Source organism: Brassica napus, chromosome A4, assembly GCF_020379485.1.
Source record: "Brassica napus cultivar Da-Ae chromosome A4, Da-Ae, whole genome shotgun sequence".
In the NCBI taxonomy this organism is placed as follows: Eukaryota; Viridiplantae; Streptophyta; class Magnoliopsida; order Brassicales; family Brassicaceae; genus Brassica; species Brassica napus.
This window is the reverse complement of record NC_063437.1, coordinates 17,053,514-17,064,190: the sequence shown is the minus strand read 5'-3', so window position 1 is coordinate 17,064,190 and position 10,677 is coordinate 17,053,514. Positions and strand designations below refer to the sequence as shown.

General features: G+C 35.3%; 1 protein-coding gene and 1 pseudogene across 1 annotated transcript; both read left to right on the top strand.

Annotated features, from left to right (window-relative positions):
- The first annotated feature begins 4,730 nt into the window (after positions 1–4,730).
- LOC125608274 lies at positions 4,731–8,761 on the top strand (annotated as a pseudogene).
- A 217-nt stretch (positions 8,762–8,978) lies between these two features.
- LOC106450101 (F-box protein At5g65850-like) lies at positions 8,979–10,575 on the top strand. The gene has a single exon (XM_048778393.1). It carries the CDS (start codon positions 9,228–9,230, stop codon positions 10,431–10,433), a length of 1,206 nt encoding a protein of 401 aa, XP_048634350.1. The 5' UTR covers positions 8,979–9,227; the 3' UTR covers positions 10,434–10,575.
- The last annotated feature ends 102 nt before the right edge of the window (positions 10,576–10,677 follow it).

Genomic DNA, 10,677 nt, shown 5'->3' with positions numbered 1-10,677 from the left:
TCCGACTATTTATTGTATATTATATTTTTATTTTCAAGTTATATTTATGGGATTTTTGCCAAAACTAACCCACAACTTGATTTTAATTCTAAACCTATACCCAAACTTGAATCAAATGCAAAACTAACCTAAAAGCCTAGTGAAATTACAGCTCAGCCCCTTGTGACCAAACAAAAAAGCAGAAGCCATTTTTACGAATATAGCCCCAGTAAATCGTCTGAGTCGTCTGAGATGTTGGAAGTCGTCTGGACGACTGAAGTGTAAGTCGTCTGGTACCAGTTTATTTTAAAAATAATTTATAAATCTTGTAAAAAATATTTTGATGCGTAAAAAATAAAAATCAAGTAATTATAAACAGTTTTAACTGATATAAATTAAGATATGATAAAATTGATTTGTTTTGAAGATATATGAGTGGAAGTAGTGAATCATGAAATACTTTGGTTTAGGAGTTTGGCAAACATATGTTGTAGTATTGTATGTATTGTTAGGGTTAGATTTTGGAAAACTAAAATGTTTTTTTCAAAAATTAGTTTTCACCTATATGTGTTTATTTCTGTGTATAGTAAACACTTTTCAAGTTTGATTTGGTTTTATGAAGTGTTTAATTAGATAATTAAGTTTAGGGGTTATGTTTAGGGTGTGGACGACTTATATTTCAGTCGTCTGTTGAATAATTTACCCGGACGACATATATTTCAGTCGTCCAGACGACTTACTTGTAAGTCGTCTGGAAAGTCTTCTATTTTAGTTTCCCGCTAAAAATATTTAATTTCCCGCTAAAAATATTAAACTCTTCTCGACGACTTACATGTAAGTCGTCTGTTTTAATTTCTTCACCAGACGACTGAAATGTAAGTCGTCCAGGAAGTCGTCTGAGTCAAAAATATTTAATCTAATTGGATTTTTTGTCTCCCTATATAAAGAAAAATTTACACATTCTCTCTCCTCCTCTCAAATGGCTGTAACAAAAATGTAATGTTCATCATTCTAAAACTCTCCAACCTCTCTCTAATCTCTTTGACTTGAAAACACCAAACTTTATATGAATTTTTCAGTTTTGTCTCATGTATTTCTTACTAATCTATCTCTTTTGCAGGTTTTTAATCAAACGGTACTCAACTTCCACTAATTTAGAGGTAGATCTATTAATTTTAGATATGTATTTTTGTGTGTTCTATAAATGTAGATTTATCTAATCTTCCACTCATTTTCTCTATTTTTAAGTCATTTGAACGTTTATGAATATGCAGGTTTTTCAGATCTGGATTTGATGTGCAGGTTTTTCAGATCTGGAAGACTTCTGGGACGACTTACCTGTTAGTCGTCTGGAAGTCGTCTGGACTTCTTGGAAGTCTTCTGACAAAGTCGTCTGGACTTCCAGGAAGTCGTCTGGACTTCCAGGAAGTCGTCTGGACTTCTAGGAAGTCGTCTGGATTTTTCTGAGCGTTTTGGTAAGTTCTTATGTCTGATTTTTGTTCATTTGGTAACTTCTTGTTGTATAAAGTTCTTACTTTTTTCCCAAACTAAAACTCTCCAAACCCACTCTAATCTCTTTGACTTGAAAACACCAAACTTTATATGATTTTTTCAATTTTGTCTCATGTCTTTGTTACTAATCTATTTTTTTTTGCAGGTTTTTAATTATTTGGTACTCATCTTCCACTAATTTAAAGGTAGATCTATTATTTTTAGATATGTATTTTTGTGTGTTCTGTAAAGGTAGATTTATCTAATCTTCCACTCATTTTTTCTGTTTTTAAGCCATTTGAACGTTTTTGAATATGCAGGTTTTTCAGATCTGGATTTAATATGCAGGTTTTTCAGATCTGGAAGACTTCTGGGACGACTTACTTGTTAGTCGTCTGGAAGTCATCTGGAAGTCGTCTGGAAGTCGTCTGGACTTCCTAAAAGTCGTCTGGACTTCCTGTAAAGTCGTCTGGAAGTCGTCCGAACTTCCTAAAAGTCTTCTGGCAAAGTCGTCTGAACATCCTGGAAGTCGTCTGGACTTCTTAGAAGTCGTCTGGACTTCTTAGAAGTCGTCTGGACTTCTTAAAAGTTGTCTGGTCTTGTCTACTCAAGTGGAATCCAAGCTTGTCTTTGTAGATGAATGATCTATAATTGTTTTGTTTGTGGTCTGTTTTATGAATTGCATGTATACTCTTTTAGTTGTGAATTTTTTGTAAAATCAGTAATAATATTTTCCAAGATGTATTAAATGTGCTAACAATGTGTTTACACATTTACAAATCAATGAAATAATAGACTTCAGTAGCATTTTTCTTATCTTTGGATCTCTCATATGCAATAATAAACTCCAATGGCCTTTTTCTCATCTTAATAAACAAGAATGTTGGTAAGAGATGGAAACAAACAATAGTAACTAGTCAAAGCATATCATATTTTTTATAAGTTTGCATTGAAAAACTTAGTCAAATTTAGTAAAACTAAGGGAGAGAACATATTTTGTAAATATGAGTTTTACATATCTTGAAGTTACTTATCACTCTTAAAAATACAAGTTATTCAAAAACTAACGTAGAAGACTTAAAAACTAGTGGAGAAGACGCGGACGACTTCAATCTAAGTTGTCTAGACGACTAAACTATATATCGTCTGGTCAACGCAGAGGTTATTTTTGCAATTGACTTTGAAATCTGTTATTTCGGACGACTGAAAGTTAAGTCGTCTACTATTGTTTGGTTAAAAAAAACTCCAAAAAAGCTAGACGACTTACATTTCAGTCGTCAGAGGTTAGTTTTGCATTTGACTGGATTATTTCAGAAGTTTGACTTTTTGGACGACTTACATTTCAGTCGTCTAGTGAAAATTAAAATAATAATATTTTTTTAAAAGTAGACGACTTACAGTTAAGTCGTCATAGGTTAGTTTTGCAATTGAAAAAAAAAACTTCAAGATTTAATTATATACAGACGACTTATAATTCAGTCGTCCACGAGACGACTGAAATGTAAGTCGTCCAGAATTTACGAGGTTTGACCAGAATCTCGGAAAAAAATCCTGGACGACTTACAATTAAGTCGTCTGGTGGACGACTGAATTATAAGTCGTCTGTGTATAATTAAATCTTGAAGTTTTTTTTTTCAATTGCAAAACTAACCTATGACTACTTAATTGTAAGTCGTTTACTTTAAAAAAAAATATTATTATTTTAATTTTCGCCAGACGACTGAAATGTAAGTCGTCTGGGGAAGTCAAACTTCTGAAATTATCCAGTCAAATACAAAACTAACCTATGACGACTGAAATGTAAGTCGTCTAGGTTCTTTGGAATTTTTTTTGAAACCAAACAATAGTAGACGACTTAACTTTCAGTCGTCTCAGGTTACAGATTTCAAAGTCAATTGCAAAAATAACCTCTGCGTTGACCAGACGACTTCCAGGTAAGTCGTCTACAGCCAGACGACTGAAAGGTAAGTCGTCTACAGCCAGACGACTTCCCAAGTAAGTCGTCTGACGAACAGATCTGGAAAAAAACTCGATGTCATACCTTAAATTGGTGAGATAAGTTCCTTAGCATACATAAGGCTTCTCCAAGCACACAGAATCACAAACGGAAGTCACCCACCCATAATCGTTAGCTTCTATGACTCTATGAACCATAAAAATTTTAGAATCAAAATCTTGGGTTTTTTTAGCTCATTGTGGAGAGAAAGTGAGAGATATGTTGTGTTTAGTTCACAAGAATGGAAAAAGAAGAAGGGTAAATCGATTTTAGGAGCATTAAGAGCTTCAAATTGGTTGTTCATGGTGGTTGTGGTATTGATGACAATGGCAATCTTGTAATTACTTGAAGATGATGAGGGTGAGAGAGTAAAGATGTCATTTTCGAAAAAAAAAAAAAAAATTGATGGCATTTTCGTAAATTATATGAACTTGTGGGGTGAATAGGGCAAAACCAATTTTCAAAAAAAAAGGAGGTTAGTTTTGTGTTTGACTTTAAGTTGTAGGTTAATGTTGCAAAAATCCCTATATTTATACTATTATAATATAAGAAAAGTAATTACTTAATTGACACATTATGAAGTACCTAAACAAAATTGATATATTGCAAAAAAGTATTAGTTAGATTAAACCAAAAATTTGTATGTAATGTTTGATCACGTAAAATTAGTTCGCTAATGTCAAGTTCCAATATAGAGTTACTTCCAAATATTTCATCTATACTATTATTTACGAAGTAAATTTATTATATATAAAAAGTTAAAAACATGAATTATATAGCTAAATATTAATCAAATAAAATTTTTAATTATATAATTAAAATAGAATATTGAACTATCCAAAATCTAAAAATATAATTAAAAAATAATAATTTCTATATATATATATTGTATTGTTATCTGAAAAATATTTTAGTAAAAAAATTAAAACATAAATTATATAATTAAATATTAATCAAATAAAAAAAATTAATTATATAATTAAAAATATAATATTAAGTTATTTTAAGATTTATTTGAGTATAATGAATATAATGTACAAAAAACTTTTCAAAAATTATAAAAATGTTTAAGCACGCATCGCGGGCAAAACACCTAGTTAAGCATATTTAGTAAAAAAAATCTTAATTACTGTTTGTATTTTTAAAATAAAATAAAAACTAATATTAGGAATTTAATTGAAAGAGTTTATATGAGAAGGTTTTGATTAGTATCCCCGTAGTAAATAAATTTAGTAAGAGCAGCATTAACGGGAGGTTTTAAGTGGGGTGCTTAGGTTTTTTTGTAATTAAAAAAAAAGAAAAATCACAATTACCTTAAGCAGCGGAGCTTAATTAAGAAGAAGAAGCACCGGCTCTTGATACACGTGTCGTCTTCCATCCTCTCCCGTTCTCTCCTTCTCACCGCCGTCAATGCTTCGTAACGATGGCCACAATCTTCTTCTCTTCCTCTCCACTTGCTTGAAACGGACAAAAATGGCCACCATAAACCCTATTTTATCTTCGCGCCTGCTCACTCTCTTCAAGCTGGGTCGATTAACTTCTCTTATGGCCATGGGGGGTTCCTTCACCTCCCACAGTAACCCTCTCTATGGTCTTTCTATTTTATTTGTTCTAGTGGTGTTTGACTTTCAAGCTCGCTTATGGGTTTCATGAAATACAGTAGCTTTGTTCATATCTTCTGTAAAGTTTTAATCTTTCTTGGTATCTTTATTGATGGTTTAGTTTGCTAGACTTTACTTGATTGTGGATTAATCTGTTCTGTTTCGTAGCATTTAGGCTCATTTCTCTATTGTGGTTTTGGTTTTCAAGCTCGCTAATGGGTTTCAGGAAAGACAGTAACTTAGTTATGTCTTCATTGATGTTTTAATATGCTCTGTCTCGTCATTTATATGGGTTCTAGCCTCAGTTTGTTAAGACTTCACTTGATTGTGTACTATTCTGCTCTGTTTTATAGTTCTTAGGTTCAATTTTCAGGAGAATGCAATAACTTTGTGGTGTCTCCAGCCCATTGAAGTTTTAATTTGTTATGTCATGTAACTTTTGCGGGTTTTAAGTTGAATTTGTTCTTGTAAATTTCAGGAGATTAGCTTCCACAGAAGGTTATTCCACCTCCACAGTTTGTCATCCAGAACCAGTATGAGTTCTTCGTCCAGCGTATGGGAGGCCCTCCTCTGTATTCTCAAAGGAAAGGTTAAGTCTTTTTTACATTTTGGATTCTTCTTCCTTTACTATAATCTGGTGAATGCCTTCAAATGTTTGTTTGGTTCTAGCTGTTCTTTTAATGTTCATGGCACTTTAATCAGTTCTGCATTAACATAATTTTCAGGCTGCGATTGAACTATGGCTAGCCGCAATGATCCCTTACAGATTGCAACTTCCTAACTGTTTTGTATATTGGTGAGTGAGATTCTTTAGAAAGATTGAGAATTTGAGTTTATAAGATTTTTTTTCCTAAGGGGTGATGCATTTTGTATGTGTGAAGGGTTTGTGGGAGCTCACACAATGCCGGTTCTGTATGAGAAATATGAAGACGAAGTTGGTGGTTTTGTTGATTCTCTGCTCATGAAGTTTCACAGTCACTATAAGAAGATGGATACTGGCTTTCTCAGTCGAATTCCAAGTGGAAGGTTTGGGTTCAAGAAGCATGACTAAATCAACTTGTTTATCTGTGGATAAAAGGTATGTGTAGCTTGGTTTATTCTTGAACGTCTTCTTCTTGGTTTACTCTTATAGGATGTTTCAAACAATGTTGGCTTACTTTCTGATGATGGCAATAGATTTTACAAACCAAAGTGTTTCTTAATTTTTTTTTGATCTTTTAATATGTTTTATATAATAAATAAATTTTATCTTAAATAAAACAATGTTTAATTTTTTTTAAGAACCCCTAAATAAGATACTTGCATTGGAGGACAAAATTTAGAGGTTGCTTAAAAAAAGTGTTTATCACCCATTTATTATTAAAAAAGTGATTAAGCACCCCATTAGGGGTGCTAGGGTTAATGGTGCTCTAAGGATTTTAGAACGGATAATGAAAAATGGATTTTTTGTGCCCCCATAATATTAGAGCAAAGGCAAAACATTCGTGAGCTTAAAGCCATTTCCCCGAGAGGGTGGTAGTCTGGTAGATGGTAGAGCGAAGGCAAAACATTCGTGAGTTTCTCTAGGGTTTCAACCTCATTGTCTCCGCAATGAAAACACGGCGGCGTAACCTCTCCGGAGATCTTTCCTCAACTACCGGAAGTAATAAGCGATCGATGACCTCAGAGAATGGAAGAGACAACTCATTACCATTTCCAATTGATCTCGTTTTCGAGATATTCTGGAAGCTTCCGTTGAAGTCAATAGCTATATGCCGGTGCGTTTCAAAGACCTGGTCCTCCGTCCTTAGCCGTCAAGATTTCACCGAGCTGTTCTTGAGCAGGTCACGTACACTCCCCAAGCTGTTTCTCGCCTACCAAAAAGGCGGTGAGTTTTTCTTCTTCTCGGCACCTCAGCCGCAAAGCCCGGATGAGAATTCGTCTTCTGTAGTAGCTACTTATCATATGAAGTTTTCCTTTCATGCGTACCTCCCTGGTTTGTTTGAATTAAGTGGGCTTGATCAAGGCTTGGTGGGTCTTACAAGTAGGTGGATCGGAAAGGGAAGGGTGCCCTCGGTGCATGTGCCGGTGATATGTAACCCTAGCACTGGACAATCATTACCATTACCCAGAGTGAAGACGAAGAGAGTTAAGTCAAGGAGTTTGTTTGGGTATGATCCTATTGATAAACATGTCAAAGTATTGTCCATGTCAGTAAGTCAGGGAAGTGTCCTTCCTGTGGCTGAGGAGTATCAAGTTGTGACATTAGGAACGGGAAAGCTGTCACAGAGAATGATCAACTGCGGCCGCGAACTCCGTTATTGGCCACATATCAGAGGGAGATGCATCAATGGTATTTTGTACTATCCATCTGTGGATATGTCTACAGAGAGTCATGTGTTAGTTTGCTTTGACGTTAGATCTGAAAAAAGTTGATATGTTCTTCACTGAGGGAACTATGATAAACTACAATGGTAAATTAGGTTTACTTTGGTCTGAAGGATGGCTTTCTAGAAGTAGTACAAGTGTTAACTTGTGTGTGCTAGAAGATATCGGAAAGCAGGAATGGTCTGAGCATGTGTATGTATTGCCTGCTTTGTGGGAGGATATTGTTGGGAGTGCCTCGTTAAGCTTTGTTGGAATGACGCAGACAAATGAGATTGGGATGAGGTCGCTAGCCTATCCACCAAGCCCTTTGTACCTATTCTACTTCAATACCGAGAGGAATACTGTCGTTAGAGTTGCAATCCAAGGAATGGATGTGTCTGAGTATGATAGAGTTCACATCTTTCTAGACCATTTAGAGAATGTGAAGCTTATGTAAGTGTTTAGGTACTTCATTACTTGAGTCTTTGTTTGGCTATATGTTAAGTTTGTTGCTTTATACTCTCTTCTCCTTACAAGCAAAGCCATTTTAAAAAAAATGGTGAGTTATATGCTATTCGTCCATAGGTTGGTAAAATGCAAAAGAGAAAGACAACCTCTACAATAGATCGAGATTGGTTACTAATGCATAACTGGTATAATACCTGCATCTCACTCACAGTAAAATGTCCTACCTGAGAAAACAGGGGTTATCAAATCCATTTTATGTATTCTCTCACTAAAAAGAACTGGAACCTGGTCTTTATGATCAGCTTGATTTAGTTCTGTGAATTAATCAGTCTGAATAACGTTCTTGTATATTATATTATTACAGTTTAGAGTATGTACGTTAGAAATTAATAATCGTTTGGATTTCATGTCATATTGAATTAATATGAAACATATTTATTAACGTTTTATTCTTAATTATAAACATATTTCATGTCATACAATACTTAATAGCAATACTGCTACTCTGGAGGAAAAGATAGATGCATGTTTACAGATAACAACATCACCAAGTCTAGCACACTTTCAAGATTTACCAATCTGGATGCTATGGAGGCTTTGGAAGAGTCAAAACTTGCTTATATTTCAACAAAAAAAGCATTGCTTGGAGAAATTTAATCCAACAAGCGAGGTCTGATGCTACTGAATGGAAAACGCAGAGCAAAGCACAACAATCATAGCTATGCAGCATTGTTGGAGCAAAGGATATACGAACTGGTGGAGACAACAATTTCATAAAATCAAGTTCGTATAGATATCAAGAGAAGGAAACAGAGTTGATGATGCTTTGGCGAAAAATTTACTACCTCCTCTTCAAACATTTGTCTTTCATTATTATGTACCAAATACTATAACTCATTTGTTACATCAAAGACCATGTAAATTCTATTAACTAATAAAATATTGAAGTTAAAAGAAAAAATAACTGTTTGTGCTTTTAAATTACAATAAAAAACTACAGGACTTTAATTTGAAAGAGTTGTTTTATATGAGAAGATTTTGATTAGTATCTCGTAGTTAATAATTTGTTCACTGTAATTTTAGCAATTTTTTTAAAAAGAGGATAACTTTTGTTTTCAATAAAATCTTCATCTTTTTTGAGCAACTTTTTCCATTAAAATCTCTATTCTCGAAAATCAGATTAAAATTCTGATCTTAAGAGACGGGCCCTAAATTTGGGCTTGTTCTCAGCCCATTTAATATGACTTTGAGGCCTTACTCTTCCCTGTGGTTCACCTCAAAATGGTGGAGGAGCAACGGCGAAGTAGTAGTGGTTGGTCTAGGGTTTTAAACTCAGTGCCTCCGCCATGAAAACACGGCGTCGTAACCTCTCCGGGAATGATCTAACCACTACCAGACGTAATACTCGATCGAAGACCTTAGAGAATGGAAGAGACAACTCATTACCATTTCCAGTCGATCTCATCATGGAGATATTCTCGAGGCTGCCGGTGAAGTCAATAGCTACATGTAGGTGCGTTTCGAAGACGTGGTCCTCCGTCCTTCGCCGTCAAGATTTCACGGAGCTGTTCTTGAGCAGGTCACGCACACTCCCCAAGCTGTTGCTCGCCTACCAAAAGGACGGTGACTTGTTCTTCTTCTCTGCACCTCAGCCGCAAAATCCGGATGAGAATTCGTCTCCTGTAGTGGCCACTTATCGTATGAAGTTGTCTTTTGATGCCTACTTCCGTAATGGTGCGTTTGGAATAAATGGGCTTGATCATGGCTTGGTGGGTCTTAGTGGAAGGACACATTCGGTCATATGTAACCCTAGCACTGGACAATCTTTGCCTTTCACCAGGGCGAAGACAAGGTCAATGAGTTTGTTTGGGTATGATCCTATTGATAAACAAGTCAAGGTGTTGTCCATGTGGGGAGCAAAGTTTTCTGGACTGCTCAATGTGGTGGCTGAGGAGTATCAAGTTCTGACATTAGGAACAGAAAACCCGTCGTGGAGAACGATCGATTGTGGATGCATACTCAGTTATTATTCTCAACATGTGAGGCAAAAATGCATCAATGGTGTTTTGTACTATTTATCTACTGACATGTCTACAGAGACTACTGTGTTAGTTTGCTTTGACGTTAGGTCTGAGAAGTTCAGCTTTGTTAAAGTTAAGACGTTTGTCACTGAGGGAACTATGATCAACTACGATGGTAAATTAGGTTTCCTTCGGGCTGGAAAATCTGTCTGCGCTTATAGAGAAAGTAGAATTGTTAACCTGTGGGTACTAGAAGATATCGAGAAGCAGGAATGGTCCGAGCGTACGTTTGTATTGCCCGCTTTGTGGGAGGATGTTGTTGGGAGTGCAATATTAGGCTTTGTTGGAATGACGCGGACAAATGAGATTGTGATGAGGCCGCTGAGTATTCTACCAATACCTTTGTACCTATTCTTCTTCAATACCAAGAGGAATACTGTCGTTAGGATTGCAATCCAAGGAATGGATGTGTCTGAGTATGATAAAGTTCACATCTTTCTGGACCATGTAGATAATGTGGAGCTTATGTAAGTGTTTAGGTACTTCAAAACCTGAGACTTTGTTTGGCTATCTGTGTTCTAAGTTAAGATTGTTGCTTTATACTCTCTTCTCTTTAGATGGAAAGCTACTTTGTGCTTTGTACTCTCTTCTCTTTAAAGCTACTTTATGATTAGCTTGATTAGTTCTTGGTGAATGAGAATGTTCTTGTAAGAGAAGCTAAAAAAACCTGAATCAAAAATGTTATAGAATGTCCCACAATTGGTTTATTAATTCG

Excerpts from the sequence above, each read along its gene's own strand:
- LOC106450101 (XM_048778393.1), top strand. The coding sequence starts at position 9,228 with ATGAAAACACGGCGTCGTAACCTCTCCGGGAATGATCTAACCACTACC.